Raw genomic sequence first — 18,102 nt, 5'->3', positions numbered from 1 at the left:
CTCAAGAAGCCTGCTCTGGACCCGGCCTAATTGAATAACTACCGTCCTGTCTCCAACCTTCGCTTTGTAGCGAAGGCTGTTGAGAGTGTGGTGGTGCATCAGCTCCCGCAATTCCTGGATAAAGCGGACTATCTGGACCCATACCAGTCCGGTTTCAGACCCGGCTACAGCACGGAAACGGCATTGGTCGCACTGGTGGATGATCTCTGGCAGGCCCAGGATAGGGGCTATTCCTCTGTCCTGGTCCTACTTGACCTCTCAGCGGCTTTTGATACCATCGACCATGGTATCCTGCTGCAACAGCTCGAGGGGATGGGAGTGGGAGGCACTGTTTTACAGTGGTTCTCCTCCTACCTCTCGGGCCGCTCGCAGTTTGTATTGGCAGGGGGACAGAGATCTACCCCGAGGCCCCTCACTTGTGGGGTGCCTCAGGGGTGGGTTCTCTTCCCCCCTCCTGTTTAACATCTATATGAAGCTGCTGGGTGAGATCATCTGTGGCTTTGGGATGAGGTATCACCAATATGCGGATGATACCCAGTTGTTTATCTCCACCCCAAGCCAACCCAGCGATGCCCTTGACATGATGTCCCGGTGCCTGGAGGCGGTGCGGGTCTGGATGGGAAGGAACAGGCTCAGGCTTAACCCCTCCAAGATCGAGTGGCTGTGGATACTGGCATCTCGTATTGTACAACAAATTCCATCTCTTTTGATGGGGGGGAGGTATTGCCCCCCTCAAAAAGGGCTCGGAACTTGGGTGTCCTCCTGGATTCACGGCTTAATTTGGAAGATCATCTAATGGCCATGACCAGGGGGGCCTTCGCACAGGTTTGCCTAGTGCGCCAGTTGCACCTCTTTTTGGACCTAGATGCCCTATGCACGGTTACCCACGCCCTCGTCACTTCTTGCCTGGATTACTTCAATGCTCTTTACATGGGGCTGCCCTTGAAGAGCACCCGGAGGCATCAACTGGTGCAAAATGCGGCCACATGGGTGCTTATGGGAGTATCTCGGTACTCCCATGTTACACCACTCCTGCGCGAGCTGCATTGGCTTCCGGTTGCCCTCCAATTCAAGGTGCTGGTAATAACCTTTAAAACCCACATGGCTTATGCCCGGGGTACTTGCAAGACCACCTGCTGCCATTGTCAACCTCCCATCGCATGGTTCGCTCCCACAGAGCTGGCCTCCTCAGGGTGCCGTCGGGCAGGCAATGCCGACAGGCGACCCCCAGGGGGAGAGCCTTCTCTGTGGGTGCGCCGACCCTCTGGAATGAACTACCCCCGGAGCTGCGGACGGCCCCTGACCTTCGGTCCTTCCACCGTGACCTGAAGACCTGGTTGTTCCAACAAGCGGGCCTGGACTGTCTACGTTTTTTAATTAGGCTTTTTACTGGGTTAAATTGTCTTGTAATTATTGCACCTATTGTTTAAATCTTTTTAAAAAATTTTACTTTATGTTTTTTAAATTTTATGGTTGTGAGCCGCCCTGAGTCCTCAGGGAGAAGGGCAGCATATAAATTTAATCAAATCAAATCAAATCAAATCAATCCAGTTCCAGTCACCCTTATTCTGCACTCCAAACTTGTTGCAACCCCTGTGCTCCCCACCCCAACTAGCTGCTGTCTTCTTGTTCCTGCAGTATGCCTAGCCTGGGCTGCTGTGTCAGGCTTGGGCTGGGGGAGTGGGGGGGGGGGGAAGGGGCAGAGTCAAAAGCAGCCCCAGAGCTCCTTTGCATAAAGCTTCTGCACCAGGCTGGCCTTCATACTGTGGAGGGAGAAAAAAACAGCTAAAAACAACCCCAGAACAGCAATGTGCCCCCTCAAAATCCTTTGCTTTTGCTTCAGCTTTTTGGGAGGCGGGGGGGGGGGGGGGACGGGGACATGAAGCCCAGTCCCACCCAGCAGCTCTTTGCAATGGGCCTTTTTGGTGCACCACAGCTCCGGCATTGCTTTGGGCTTTGTTTTACAGCACAAAACCCAAGCGCAGCCATTAGATCAGGCACACCTCATCAGCAACAGGAGCAAACAGATGATGACGGGTCAGCTGGGGCACTGAAGGACAGGGTGTCAGGCAGCCAAAAGGACATTGATGGGGTGAGACACTTGGTTAGGAGGAGCTGAAGTGTCCCTGTAGTCAAAAGAGTAAGTTGGCTACCAAGCACCCAAATTTTGACCACATGACCACAGGAATGCTGCAATGTCATAACAACTTTGAGCAGTTGCTTAACACTTATTTGCCTGGGATTTCATGTGTTACAAATTACATTAAAGTGTAACACTCCTTTCACTTATTTAAGAGGTGAAACTCGAAAAATTAGAATATCGTGCAAAAGTTCATTTATTTCAGTAATGCAACTTAAAAGGGGAAACTAATATATCAGATAGACTCATTACATGCAAAGCAAGATAGTTCAATTCCTGATTTGTCATAATTGTGATGATTATGGCGTACAGCTCATGAAAACCCCAAATCCACAATCTCAGAAAATTAGAATATTGTGAAAAGGTGCAATATTCTAGGCTCAAAGTGTCCCACTCTAATCAGCTAATTAAGCCATAACACCTGCAAAGGGTTCCTGAGCCTTTAAATGGTCTCTCAGTCTGGTTCAGTAGGAATCACAATCATGGGGAAGACTGCTGACCTGACAGCTGTGCAGAAAACCATCATTGACACCCTCCATAAGGAGGGAAAGCCTCAAAAGGAAATTGCAAAAGAAGTTGGATGTTCCCAAAGTGCTGTATCAAAGCACATTAATAGAAAGTTATGTGGAAGGGGAAAGTGTGGAAGAAAAAGGTGCACAAGCAGCAGGGATGACCGCAGCCTGGAGAGGATTGTCAGGAAAAGGCCATTCAAAAGTGTTGGGGACTTTCACAAGGAGTGGACTGAGGCTAGAGTCAAGTGCATCAAGAGCCACCACACACAGACGGATCCTGGACATGGGCTTCAAATGTCGTATTCCTCTTGTCAAGCCGCTCCTGAACAACAAACAACGTCAGAAGCGTCTTACCTGGGCTAAAGAAAAACAGACCTGGTCTGTTGCTCAGTGGTCCAAAGTCCTCTTTTCTGATGAGAGCAACTTTTGCATCTCATTTGGAAACCAAGGACCCAGAGTCTGGAGGAAGAATGGAGGCACACACTGCAAGATGCTTGAAGTCCAGTGTGAAGTTTCCACAGTCTGTGTTGATTTGATATTCTAACGTTCTGAGATTGTGGATTTGGGGATTTCACAAGCTGTACGCCATAATCATCACAATTATGACAAATCACGGCGTAAACTATCTTGCTTTGCATGTAATGAGTCTATCCCATATATTAGTTTCCCCTTTTAAGTTGCATTACTGAAATAAATGAACTTTTGCACAATATTCTAATTTTCCGAGTTTCACCTGTATATATAAAGTCAGCTCAACTTGGTGTATCAGTGTGTAAAAAGTAATTAGATTCAGTAAATGTTTGCACCACCTTTAGAGTCAATAACTGCGACTATAGTTTCTGTATTTGATGAGAAGTAGCTCACACTGTTGTGTAGAAATGTGGAGATCTGCTTCAACTCAGTAACATTCATGGGGTTTCTAATATGGACTGTATTTTTTAGCCTTCCAAAACATTGGATTTAGACTTCGTCATCTATTCCCTAATAGATGTGCATCTATGTTTGGGATGTTTATCCTACGATGATACACACTTGTGCTTCAACTTCAGCTGATGTAGATATGGCCTGATGATCTTCTGTGGAATTTATGCTTCTTTCAATAATGGCACCTTGATGAGGCAGCAAAACATTATCATCATTATTATATGTAATATCCCAACTTTATTTTGTACAACTCAGGAATGCATACACAATAAGTGGGAATGAGTGACTGGCCTGAAGTCACCCAGGTGTCTTTCATCTTGAAACCATGACATTACGCTTCCTTACTTGACAGCTGATATGAGATTCTTCTTTTAAAATATGGTTTATGTTTTCTGTATGTCATTAACAATACCTACGTAGTCTAAAAAGTGTCACTCTTATCTGCCCATAGTGTATCCCTCCAGCTATTGAGAGAGTCTCCAAACACTTTTTGGCAAACTTAAAACATCATTTTGGATTTCTTTGTGACGCCTTGGATGATTTTATGCTGTGCTCTCAGAGAAAATATGATTATGATGGTGGATTAATTCTGTCCTGAAACCTCTTTCATTCCTAAGATTCTCACTGTGGACTGACAAGACTGCCAGTTTTAGAAACGTGATAGTTTTTTTCTAAACCAACAGGCATCACTGTTTTTATTACAAAGGTTATTTAGAAATCTGAATGGGGGATGACTTGTCTCTAAAATTTGAATAGTGAAAACTTCGCTTTGATGAAAATATCCAAAGTTTATCAAAGTAAGGTAAATCAACTCTAATTGCTTGATAGTTTAATGAAATAGTTGGATAACTGGGCCTAATTATTCTTTTAACTGGCTCAAATAAACTAAAGGAGTGATTATTTTTTCACACTGATACATTACATTCTCGATGACTTTGTTTATTGAAAAGACAGGCATTTTAAAAAAAAACCAAATAAACCAAAGGTGGGAAATGCTCTTTTACAAAACTCTAGATCAGCAGGAAGATGTCGCCTCTACTACCAAAAGCTTAGCTATCTGGTATATAACAGAGGGGTTTCTCTGATGTGGCTCCCGCACTATTCAATGCTTTCCACAGGGATGTAATTTAGTTCCTACTCTTTCAATAGTCAGAAAATAGTGAAGTACATGTTTCATCAGACTTTTAGCTGTCAGAATGAATTTTTTTTTACTATTTTGAATTCACTTCTGATTTTAATTCTTATTGTTTTACATGTTTTATTTTATTACAGTGAGCCACTTTGAGTCCTCATATAACGAGAAAAATACAAAATATAGGAATCATAATCATTTGCTCTTACAGATTCGGGAAACAGCTTTATTAGGCCAACTTACAGGCCATTTAATAAGGTAAAATGGTAAAGAAAAAAAACCAGTGAAATCATGGAATCTGCAAATGTAAATGACATCTGGAGAAAGCTGTGCTACACTAGCCTTTACAGGCAATCCCTGTGAAGCGGAAGCGTTCGTCGGCCTCAGATCCGGGTGGCAGCGGCCTGGAAAAGGCCTCCAGAGCCTGGATCGGGCCGCAGGGGGGCTGCAGAAGCATCCCCAGCCTCAGATCACAGCAGCAGCAGGAACTGCAGCAGAGAGGAGACGGATCTTTTCCAGGTGAGTCAGATGCGGCAGGAAGGGAGGGGGAAGCATACGGTATCTTAGTGGGTTGGGGAGGCCTTGGGGGCCTGTTCCATCACTAGGCCCTCCATGGCCTTCCCCACCCTGAGACACCTCATGTTCGCTTAACGAGCCCCATGCATTTTAACGAGCAAGAGAGTGATCTCGTTCGAGGTACGAGATTCACTCCCACGAGTTTTCGAGTTATGAGTGGAATGGGCAGGCTCCATTACACTCGTAACTCGAGGACTACCTGTACTAAGGACTCTGCATAATATTGCTAAGAGGAACAAACAGCTGATCCCCGCCTGCTTAGACATCAAATAAACTAATGCAGTATTATTCTAATCAGGAGATGAAGGAGAATACAGCATCTGCAGGAATACAGAATACCATGGCAAAAGCCTGACTATTCTAGGAAGAGATATAGTTTGGGTTTAAGAAGGCACCTAGTTACAAATTTATGTATGTATCTTCCTGGACTCAAAAATTCACAGGGATGACAATTATTCTCATGAAATAAACAGCTGCTACCTGGGAAAACAGTGTGACTGGTCTAGATAAAATATGAAAGTAGAGAAACATATTAACAAGAAAGGGACACATATTATCAAGACTGTGGTTTTCCCAGTTATGTCGCTGTGAAACTGGAACATCAGAAATAACAAACCCAAAAAAAACAGAATTCCTTTGAATTGTAGTGCAGCTAGAGAATACTGTGGAGATGACCTTGGACTGGAAAAGGAAAAGATAAATACATTGCTAAACGAAGTAAAACTAGGCAGCTCACTGAAAGCTCTTATAGAGAAGCCAAAGTTTAAATATTCTGGACCCATAATGTGAAGACAATGGTCAATAGATAAAAACCCACCACTTAAAGAAACAGCAGCAACTGAAAAAGATGGACAGAAGACAAAGAAGTATGTGTTATGGATGACCCAAGCATGAGCTTATAAAAAAATTAAAGAAGAATCCACTGACACACAATCCTAGCAAAATTATGCCCACTGTGTCACAAAGAATCATAAACGACTGAATGATCAAACAATAACAAGCTGCAGCTATTTCATGGTAACATGAAAATATAAAGCCAGGTAACAAATTTCCGCCCACCAGAATCAATTAGAAACGTAATATCTGCAAGAAAGAACTAAAAAAACCCTCAATATCTATATTGAATTAATAATTTTATGCGGATAATATGATAAAATTATAAAACTTTCTGAGATCTAAGAAATGCTGTCATGAAAGGCAAATAAAACAAAAACTCCATCCATATACACGAGTACTTTTTCCTTCTCCCATCTCACCTTTTCTCTTTTATGTTTCTTTTATCTATCACTACATGGATGATCCTGGTGATTTTCTTTAAAGAGAGAGAATCTGGGTCAGACCTGTTTAGTACTTAGATGAGAGATCAGCAGGAAATCCAGCTCAGCGGGTTCGACCAGAAGTTTTAAAAAATATTGGAAGAAGCTAATGAGAAAGCACTTCCATATTGTTCACAAGACTCAGTGTAGTCACTTGGAGTCATCTAAATCAGCGTTTCCCAACCTTAGGAACTTGAAGATGCGTGGACTTCAACTCCCAGAATTCCCCAGCCAGCTATGCTGGCTGGGGAATTCTGGGAGTTGAAGTCCACGCATCTTCAAGTTCCTAAGGTTGGGAAACGCTGATCTAAATTACAGGAAGGTTGATTTGCTTTATTGCTTTGTTCATTTGTGTTGACTTACAGCACAAATGGATCTTAAGCACTAATTGCATCCATTCCTGGATCAGGAACTGTTGTTTGCTGCTAGTCACCTCCTAGCCCCCTTATTTGGATTACCACAATGTACTCTCCCAGGGCTGGCCTTGAAAACTATTCAGAAGTTATACCCGGTCCAGAATACACCAGTATTACTAAGTTGGTGTACACCTCAATATGCCCATGTGATCTATTACATTACCAGTGAGTTTCTAGGTGCAATTTAAGGGCTAGTGTTCTTCTATAAAGTGCTTCCCACTTCGGAGCTAGAATATTTGTGTGACCATCCCATTCTGATTGTTTCTGTCCATCTTTTAAGATCAGATGAGGATGGTATTTTATTGATTCCCCTGTCAATAAAATAATGTAATCACGTGGGATCCAGCAGGTGTGCATTTCCTGTTGCTGCATCTACCCTTTCCAAAAGTATTCCCATCACCACCACTGCATGTCGCCAACCCTGTGCTGTCCTTTAGGCAGGCCTTCAAGGTGTGGCTCTTCCCACTGAGATTGGGTTAGGATGCTAAATTTGTGTACGGGGCATCTGTCTCCTCCTGGCACAGATGTTTTTATTGTTGTGATCCTTTTGATTCTTTCTACATTGATGTTTTTAATCCTTTTGTAAGCCTCTCAGAGTCACCTGATGAGTGGGCACCCTTAGAAACTGAAGGAAGTAGAAAGGAACAAATATATAAACATTGATTGTATAAATTACCTATTTTAATGCCCACATTTTTATTTTCACTGAAACAACAGAAATGCAACTCTATGGGGTGTACCCCAAATTAGTAATACTGCTGATACTTTGATTTTGACAGCTGAACAGATTCCCATTATTCGCTTACTTAATTTGTCGTTCAAATGATAAACAGCTTGGAAAGTTAGAGAGGGCAGCAGTGGGTACAATTTGTCTTCCATGCATTTAAAAAGGACAAATTAATCAGTATTGTAAAGTCTACTTTTGAGAAAAATGTATTCAACCTACTTTCTTTTTAACATGCACAAAGCATTTTTAAAATAAAAAGCAGACAAAAGAGAAAATAATTAAGTCATTGTATTGGAATAAAGAACTTACTCAAAGTCTTCAAATTCCAGGTCATTTCCTTCTACAGATGGACTTGCATTCTCAGAAGTGGAAGCAGAAGATGAGGAAGAGCGGAGGCGATTTTGCTGATACCGCATGGAGCGCTGGCGAATGCTATCTCTGCGTGAAAGATACTGGATCATTCTCTGGGCATAATAAGCAGCAGGTGACAATCTGAAAAATTAAGATATTGCTGTTAGCTCAAAAACAAATCACGCTTCTTTACATTGTAGGATTATAATACAATATTATTACTTATATTTTTGTCTGAAATAGAGGACTTGCTCTAGTTTTTGCATATGGATTTAATTAGGAGCTAGAGATCTTGGCTTGAACATCTTTATCTAAAATTTTTCATGTGGTTTCAAATTCACTATATAATATAGAGGCTTAAAAACATTGATCAGAGTAATAGGAAGGCCAATTAACACTAGTCCATGCTAACAAGGTTTAATGAGGTATTTAAAATGCAAACTGAATACTTACACTTATTTTTTAAAAATGTTTCTACTTTTTTATTATTTTATACTAATAAAGGAGAATATTTGTAGCTCAGGGGGGTCCTTAGTGCTCGTTGAGCTTCCTTGTTTTCTTGCAGACGTGTCATTACCCAAACTAGCTAACATCATCAGTGCTAGTAAGGAGTGTTGTTTGCTGTCAGCTTATATTATAGTGGCTTGCCTGTCAGTATTGGTGGAGGTGGTCTTAGAGATTCTTTGATTGGGCTGTTGGCTGTTGGCTTCTTTGGCAGTTTCTTGATTGAGGTATTATTTGATTGCTGATATGATGTTAAGCTTGGAGTCAATCTATGCTGACCTACTGTAGGTGCTGATTGCTGATGGAGAGTTGCTTGGGTCTTTTTGTTCCTTTTGGGGCTGGGTGATAGTCTCTATATCTACCATGTTTCCCTGAAAGACCTACCCCCCCCCAAATAAGCCCTAGCTTGAGTTTTGGGGGTGGGCCTAATAATAAGCCCTAACCCAAATATAAGCCCTAGTTTTGCGAGGAGCACACCTAAAAATCACCTAGGGGTGGGTGGGGGAAGAAGCTGCCCCATGCGCCCTGCACCCACTTACCACTGCAGCCATGCCTCCCATGGATTCACACTTGCCTCACCAGCCTACTTCTTCTGTAGCATCCCCCGGTCTGCATTTTGCAGTCAGAGGCTTTTCTGGAAGACCTCTGACGGTGAAATGCAGGCCGGAGCTCCATTTTTAGCTGCAGAATGAAAGAGACTTGGTGCCTCTTTTGGAGGCCAAAAAAAAGAAAAAGAAAAGAAAAGAAAGGGTCTTATTTTGGGGGAAACATGGTATATAGTCTATAGATGCTGTTAATGATTACTGATGGCTGTTTTGTTAGAATGTCAGGCTTCTAGAAATTCCCTGGCATTTGAAGTACCTGGTTGTTTTAAGTGGAGAGTTAATGGAGTGTTGGAGCCAATCCAATAAAAAAATCAGGGATGTGACTATAGATGAGGATGAAATCCTGGTCTCATTTGATGTCACAGCCCTGTTTACTTCTACAGATCCAAAACTACCCAAAGAATCCATGACTACATTGCTCCACAGCACACCTGATTTAAACAAATACATGAAGATCAAAACACCCAGGATCATGGATTTCATGAACCTCTGCTTAACTACATACTTCCAATTTGATGGACATATTTATCAACAAATAAAAGGGACACCTATGGGATCACCACCTTCAGGACTTATAGTGGAGGTCGTCATGCAACTTCTAGAAGCCATAGCACTTGCACAAATACAACTGAAAATATGGATCAGATATGTAGAGCATATCTGATTCACCATAATAAAAAAGAGCAAATAGAGAACACCCACAGACAAAATCAATAACATTTTTAAAGGAATCCAGTTTACTAGAAAAGAAGAAAACAACAACTCGCTACCTTCTTAAGACATCCTGATCAGCAGAGACCACAATGGCAAACTAGAAATGCAAGTCTACAGAAAAACTACCCATACTAATCTGGTGCTCCACTACCAAAGCAACAACCCAACCTCCCACAAGAGAAGCAGTGTAAGGACTTTATTTAGATAAGCCCAAACACAATGCAGCAACCTGGAACAGCAGAAAAAGGAAATACGGCATCTATACAACATACTTCAACAGAATGGATATCCATGCAAATTTATCAAATGTTCCTGACCATTCAACCCAATACAACACAACCAACACAAACCCTAAAAAGAATTACACTGCCATACATCAAGAGTGTTTCAGAAACCACCAACAGACTACTACAACCACACAGAATCAACAAAGCACACAAGCCAACTGAAACCCTTCAAAACATCCTAAGCAGACCGGAAGACCCAACAACCCCAGAAGAAAAAACAGCCATTATCTACAACGTACAATATAAGGACTGCAACAACCATTATATAGGACAAACAGGCAGAAGACTGGCAGAATGCATCCACGAACACCAACTAGTAGTCAGAAGACATGATGAAAATTCTTTAATTTCACAACATAGACAGATTTAACCATAGTTTCAAATGGAAAAACGAGACCATCCTAGACCAAGCCAAGTCCAAAAAGACCAGGGAATTTCTAGAAGCCCGGCACTCTGACAAATCAGCCATCAATAGACACATAGACATTAACAACATCAATAGACTATCACCTAGCCCAAATAGGAACAAAAAGAACCAAGCACCTCTCCATCAGCCATCAGCACCTAGAACAGCATAGATTAACTCCAAGGTTAACTTCAGACCAGCAATCAAGTAAACGATAACCCAATCAAGAAACTGCCATAGAAGCCAACAGTAAACAGCTCAATCAAAGAATCTCTAAGACCACCCTCACCAATTCTGACAGGCAAGCCACTAGAACAGCGGTGTGAAACTGTCAACCTGCGGGCCGGATGCATCATGGCGAAACCATGCCCAACCCATTGCTGGAAATGGCAAAAAAGTCGCGATACGTCACCACACGTCACATGACATTGTGTTGTGATTCAGGGTCAGCCTGTGGGTTCGGCAGTTGGGTCGGACGATTCAGAGGAGGAGGAGGGGGGTGTTGGAGAGCTTGCTGAGGGTGTTGGAGAGCTTGCTGATGATGGCCTTGAGGCTCCGCAGAGCCCTCAGCCAGGCCCCTTCCATCTGGTTACGACGCAGACCCAGCTGTGTGAGCCTGACAGCGTGGATGAAGATGACCCACAGCTGGCCCTGTTCAAGGACGCCCGACGCAGGAGGCAGTCAATCAGGAGTAAACAGAGGAAGGCAATGGGGCACCTCGGAAGGAGGCAGAGAGAAGCCACGCCCTGAACTGTTTAAAAGGGGAATGTGTGGGAGGGCTGGTTTGCTGAAGGCAACCGTTTGAATAGCTCCTGTTTCATGGTTCGTGTCTTGTTTTGCTCTGTTTTATGTTAATAAATTTGGCAGGCTTAGTTCCAGCCTCTTGCCGTTTGTAAAGGGGTTGTCCCTGCCTTTTCTGCAGGGCCGGTAGTAGGCTGGTACAGAACACATTGTGAGTTTGACACCCCTGCACTAGAATATAAACTGACAGGAAACAGCACTCCTGATGATGATACCTAGTTTGGGTAATGAAACGTCTGCAAGAAAACAAGCAAGTTCAGAGAGCACTATGGACCCCTTATTATTTTGTCTTTTAATTTTTTTTGTCTTTGTGTTTGTTCTTTTTTCCTCTCTCCCTATCTTTTCTCTTGAAAGCAATAAAATAAAGGATAGGGGAACAGCTGCTACAACATTTTACTACCGTGTCAAATATTCTTCCTGTAATTTGAAATAAAATATCTACTTCAAAAGAAAGCATTTTTTCATCCATTTCTTGCATTTGAACTCTGAGTGGCACACAAGGGCATATTGCAAAAAATGACTCAAGCCAAGGCAAAATAGTAAGACTGGGAGAAGGACAAACCGATATGAGATTTAAAGCAGAATATGTGTGCCTTTCTGAAAGTTTATTGTAGGAAATAAGTTCAGATATAGCACTCGATCTGTGAGGTCAGGTGTGCCTGGTAGGTTACTTGTTTGCTGTCAAACAGTAAGAGGCAAGGGATTTATTGGGCTTCTGGCTCACTGTATATTGATTATGATTGTAATTATTTTAATTGTTTTGGACTGCTTTACTTCTCTTTTATTATTGTTAGCTATTCAGAGTTGAAGCAGTGAGTTAAGCTGCCATATAAATTGCTTTAATTTATTAAATGAGATTTTTTAAAAAGAATGATCAAATTACCAGATATAAAATATACTTAATAAAGGAAGAGTCTTATTTAAAGCATACATTCCTCAACTGTTTAAAATAAATAAATAAAAGCATCTGTTTTGTAATGGAAGAAAGTATGGAATACTACTATTATCTGCTGACATTTTCACTATTTTTTGGTATGCACTTTCTTCCAGAGAGGATAATTCTAATATCTGACTCAGCACATATAACACACAATAGTGATAAATAAAAGTATCTGTTTTGTAATGGAAGAAAGTATGGAATACTACTATTATCTGCTGACATTTTCACTATTTTTGGTATGCACTTTCTTCCAGAGAGGATAATTCTAATATCTAACTCAGCACATATATATAACACACGATAGTGATTATGACTGTATCAGACGTAGAAAGACAATGGGGAAGGATTTCCTTCAGCGCTGTTTATAGGCTCCAAAAAATGGGAGTGGCCCACTGTAGAAACTGGATATTGTATTAAGTAGGCCTTTGGATTCATCCTGCAAAGCTTTTACATTTCACTTAACGAACAATTACTTTTCTGACAAAAAAATAACAAAATCTGACTAACAAGTAGCTGTGGTATATAATAGATGATGTTAGAAAAAGTTATGCCAAAACACATCTGAGGCTGTAAAAAGGCATAAAACAGGACTGTTTCAATACTGGTACATGTGAATTGGGTGGCTGACAGCTTTAAATGTATTAACACCAACATCTTGAAACAAAAATCCAAGTAATAAAACAGCTTTCAAGAAAAGGTTGAGTGCAACCTTTACAGCAGTAGCATCACTAATGGCGTTTCCTCTGTAATGATAATTCTTTTCATAAATTAAACGGAAAAGCAAGAGATTGAACTTTGATCCCCAAAAGACCATTTATCACAAAGCTAGTGTTCATTGATAAAACAAGCTGGTATGACAATTTTTAAGGAAATGTTCCTGGAGCTTGGAAGACTGGGTCGCAAATATTTGTATTGCAAACCTCTGTGAACTGTGACATTTCAGAAATTGTCACCTATTTTGCTTATCAATAACCCGATCATCTTGATTTTTCTAACTGTCATATAACTCATTTTTCAATACTTTCTTGCCTTGATTTAATAGATGAGATCTTTTCAAAACATACTCATTATTTCCCAAAAGATCACTGTTGCTTTAGCATAAACAGAGTAAATATGAACCACAGAATTGATTTAATCTCTACAATGTATTGATCACCTTACTTTTCCTACAATGTTTCCCTTCTTCATTAATCTGCATTAACAGAACAATCTTTCTCTAACTGCTCATTCTTCCATTAGCAGCATCATTCTCATTCATTTTAGTCATAGAGGCAGTTCTCGACTACAATAATTTATTTAACAACAGTTTGAAGTTACAACAGCACTGAAAAACAGTAACTTACAACCAGTCCACACATACGATCATCACATGACCCTCACAGTCATGTAGCCAAAATTTAGATTCTTGGCAACTGCCATGTATTTACAATAGTTGCAGTGTCCCATGATGGCTATTTGCAATGTTCCCAGCTAGCTTTCAACAAAGCAATGGGGGAAGCCAGATTTGCTTAATGACTGCTTAATTGTTTGCTTAAAGACCATGGGAGAAAAGATCATAAAATTTAGCCTGACTCACTTAATGACAGCACTGCTTAGCAATGAAAGTTCCAATCCCAATTGTGGTTACAGGTTGAGGACTACTTGTATATCTTGTTTCCATAACCCATCTTTTAATCCACATTTTACTCAAATCCAAATAAGTTCATATTTTCTACTTTTATCAATTTTATTTTTAAAAAATTATATGGCTCTCCATCTCAACAATTACTTTTAGCAATATACAAAAAATAAACAGACCACAAATAAAGAACAATGATCTATTTTCTTAATTACTATTTATGAAACCCTATTAACAATTTAGCACATCTAAGTTCTATTCTAATTTTCTCAGCTTTATTATTCCATGTTGTTTATAGAGTCTGTGAAGTCTCTGTTTAAGCTCTGGAAAGCTTAACATGTTTCACTATCTAAAGCAGACACTGACCTGCCCAGGTCACAAAAATTCTAAACATATATATTAAGGAATTCTTAAACCCAATTTCCAATTATTTTTTTAATGCAGGTATTGATCATTTACAGAGTGACCATTAATAATAGGGGCAGTCTTTTGTCAAATCAAGTTTATAATGTAATTTATTTATTTAGTACTACATAAAGTAACAATCAAGTTCTTAAAGAGATGGGAGTACCAGACCATCTTATTTGTCTCTTGAGAAACCTATATGCGGGTCAAGAAGCAACAGTGAGAACTGGACATGGAACCACTGATTGGATCAAAATTGGGAAAGGAATTCGGCAAGGCTGTATACTGTTGCCCTGCCTATTTAACTTATATGCAGAGCACATCATGAGAAAGGCAGGGCTAGATGAATCAAAAGTTGGAATTAAGATTGCCGGAAGAAACATCAACAACCTAAGGTATGCAGATGATACCACTCTAATGGCAGAAAGTGAAGAGGAACTAAAGAGCCTCTTGTTGTGGGTGAAGGAGAGTGCAAAAGTTGGCTTGAAACTTAACATTAAGAAAACCAAGATCATGGCATCCGGCCCTCTCAATTCCTGGCAAATAGATGGGGAAGAAATGGAGGTAGTGACAGATTTTATTTTCCTGGGCTCCAAGATCACTGCAGATGGGGACTGCAGCCAAGAAATTAAAAGACATTTGCTCCTGGGGAGAAAAGCCATGGCAAATCTAGACAGCACACTAAAAAGCAGAGACATCACCCTCCCAACAAAAGTGTGTATAGTCAAGGCTATGGTCTTCCCAGTTACAATATATGGTTGTGAAAGTTGGACCATAAGAAAGGCTGAGTGCCAAAGAATTGAGGCCTTTGAACTATGGTGCTGGAGAAGACTCCTGCGAGTCCCTTGGACTGCAAGACGATCAAACCAGTCAGGCCTAGAGGAGATCAACCCTGACTGCTCTTTAGAAGGCCAGATCCTGAAGTTGAAACTCAAATACTTTGGCCACCTAATGAGAAGGAAGGACTCACTGGAGAAGAGCCTAATGCTGGGAAAGATTGAGGGCAAGAGAAGAAGGGGACGACAGAGAATGAGGTGGCTGGATGGAGTCACTGAAGCAGTAGGTGTGAGCTTAAATGGATTCCAGAAGATGGAAGAGGACAGGAAGGCCTGGAGGAACGTTGTCCATGGGGTTGCAATGGGTCAGACATGACTTCGCAACTAACAACAACAACAGTAACAATGAAACGACTAAACTCCATTACATACATTTTCATCTCTCATTTTGGAAGGCTGTGAGGACAAAGGGCTTAAGCAAAGACTTTGTGGAAAACACTGCTTGTTGAAGAAACAAATTATATATGATATAGGTTTCTGTAAGAAATTTCTAGGAATAAGGGAACAAGAAAGTAAGTTCTATTAAATCATTATCTCCTCTTTTCTATATGTTTATTAAAATAATACAGTTGGAACTCAACCAGAAATCCATTCATTATATTATTTTTCAGTTCTCAAGAGAAACTTATTTTTATTTATTTTATTTTATTTATTTAATTTTTGGAGCATGATCAATATTTAAAAGACAATATTGCAATACATCACATATAAAAGCAATCCTATAAAATAGCAATAAAATAAAATTTATACAGAAAAGACTGAAGAAAGTTACAGCATAAAGGAGATACCATATGATTTTGGCAATCCATGGCTATTGTTAAAAAATTAGCAACCTTGTTTGTAACATTTACCTAGGAGAAAAACAATAACTTTCTATCAACTGATATTATGAGCTCCGTCTATCATTTATTGTTCAGACGGCATTCAAGTAATACATGTGAAACAGATCCCACTTCTGTACCAGAACATGCACAAATGCAATCTTTATAGGGAATATTGATTTATCTATTATCTATAAATAATTTGCCATTTTGGGCCAAGATGAAAAGCCTACTATGTGAAGTATGGGGAATGCTATAAAAATATCTGGGAATGGAGCAAGGAGGGATGGTTAGCGATGGAAGTGAGAAACTTAGTCCCATCAGTTTGGAGATTTAGATCCCAAATCATCTACTAAAGGCTGACTACAGTTTTATTGGGGATGAGACCAGCTAATGTTGGAAAAGAAAAGCTGCCATAAACCAGATTGAGATTGATTTTTCTTGTTCAGGAAGATTCAAAACTACATAATGAAATGAGAATTTGCTTCAGTCAGGATCTGAGGAAACGGAGCTTCAAATGGGTCCTTAACAAAGCAGGGCCCAAAGTGGCTGACCTACAGGACTGCTAAACTTAGTGGGGCAAAGAACAAGCAGCTTGGGGGGGGAAGAGATATTTGGATGTTAGGGGTCCCTCAGTTTCAGTCAGATGGAGGAACCAGGCTGGAGAAGAGGACACAGCCCAGGTCACCAGTGGCTGAGGAATTAAAGCTAGATGTTGCAAGCAGAGGGCAATAAAAGGGTTGGTGCTTCAGTGACACCTTTATGGCCATCTTGACCTTTTTGATCAGGATGGACAGTTGCCTGAAATGGTATAAGTTCTCCTGCTTGAGCAGCGGGTTGGACTAGAAGACCTCCAAGGTCCCTTCCAACTCTATTCTGATTGACTGATCCTAAGGAGATGCATCTTAATTCTGTAAGGATACAATAAAAAATCTAGGTAATAATCTTGTAAAATTTGGACTGTTTAGTTTCTTACTAGAAGCATCCTTATAAAAACATAATTGGGTGCTATATAGACTGAGCCCAGCACTTTAACTCTGAATAATTTGACAGCTGCTGCTACATGCATATGGCATGTATATTTGATAATTGCAAAGGATGCTTTTGGAGATTTCATAAGAAAGTCCTTTGTTTAATTAATTAATCCACTGAGTAAATAATTGAATGTCTACATGCTTAAAGGTTGTAACTTGCTCTGTAGGTTTATTATTGATCTTCCAGCTAATTCAGGACTCGAAACACTTTTTGGGGAGAATATTAAGAGCTTTGTTTTAGAATCATTGATCACAAGGCATTCCCTATGGAAGTAAATGTTTCAAGGCGTCTGCACAGACTCACCAATTTTATGGAAAGATTAGCCAAATCATGGGCTGAGAACAGAATTAGAAAAAGGTGACAGACTAAAAATGAAGAGTGAAATTCTGGTTTAACAGACTTCTATCATATCATTAATAAACCACACACACACACTTATATTTTATATGCAACAATATAAAATTCTACTGTTTCAAGAAACTTGGGAAATAGAGCCTCCTTTTAATACATATTCATACACACACACACACACACACACACACACACACACACACACAGACTCTTAATGGTTATTCACTCTCTCTGTTAGGCCTAGACAGAAAGGTGGCTGGGGCTTTCAGGGAAGGAAGTATCTCTACCTGTGAATTTTTTTTGTGATCAATTACCTGTTATGCTCCCTCTAAAAATTGGCCCTATCACTCCTTCTTTTAAATGTTTATTTTCCATTTCATAATAATACTTCCCAAATTAACAGTAGTTGGGATCATTTGATTCTTAGATTTCACAACTAAAATTTCAAACTGCAGTCTTATTTGTCAATGAATTTAATACTATGATGGGACCCAATGACGAGGCTATTTCTGTATTATAACATCCATACTCCTCAGTAACCATTCTTTCTTCATGAAAATCAAAAGATGCTGAGTTTAATATAGGAGAATTGAGGTTGTCACAAATGATATCAAAATCTGATTTGGAAATGCTTAGTGGACCTGTGCCCAGAGACGAGCTAACCTTTTAGAGTCCTTAACAGGAG

The 18,102-nt window shown here is 40.4% G+C and overlaps 1 protein-coding gene across 4 annotated transcripts in view; it reads right to left on the bottom strand.

The window, feature by feature from the left end:
- Nucleotides 1-18,102, bottom strand: part of AMBRA1 (autophagy and beclin 1 regulator 1) — a 162,344-nt gene that overhangs the window by 94,185 nt on the left and 50,057 nt on the right. For all 4 annotated transcript variants that reach the window (XM_083374517.1, XM_083374519.1, XM_083374520.1 and 1 more), the window contains one exon: nt 8,053-8,235. In XM_083374517.1, coding sequence (XP_083230643.1) covers nt 8,053-8,235 — 183 coding nt within the window. The remainder of the gene's footprint in view (nt 1-8,052; nt 8,236-18,102) is intronic.

Source organism: Vipera ursinii (genome assembly GCF_947247035.1).
Source record: "Vipera ursinii genome assembly, chromosome: 1".
Taxonomy (NCBI): Eukaryota; Metazoa; Chordata; class Lepidosauria; order Squamata; family Viperidae; genus Vipera; species Vipera ursinii.
Note: the sequence above shows the minus strand (reverse complement) of the source record. Positions and strands in the feature narration are given on the sequence as shown.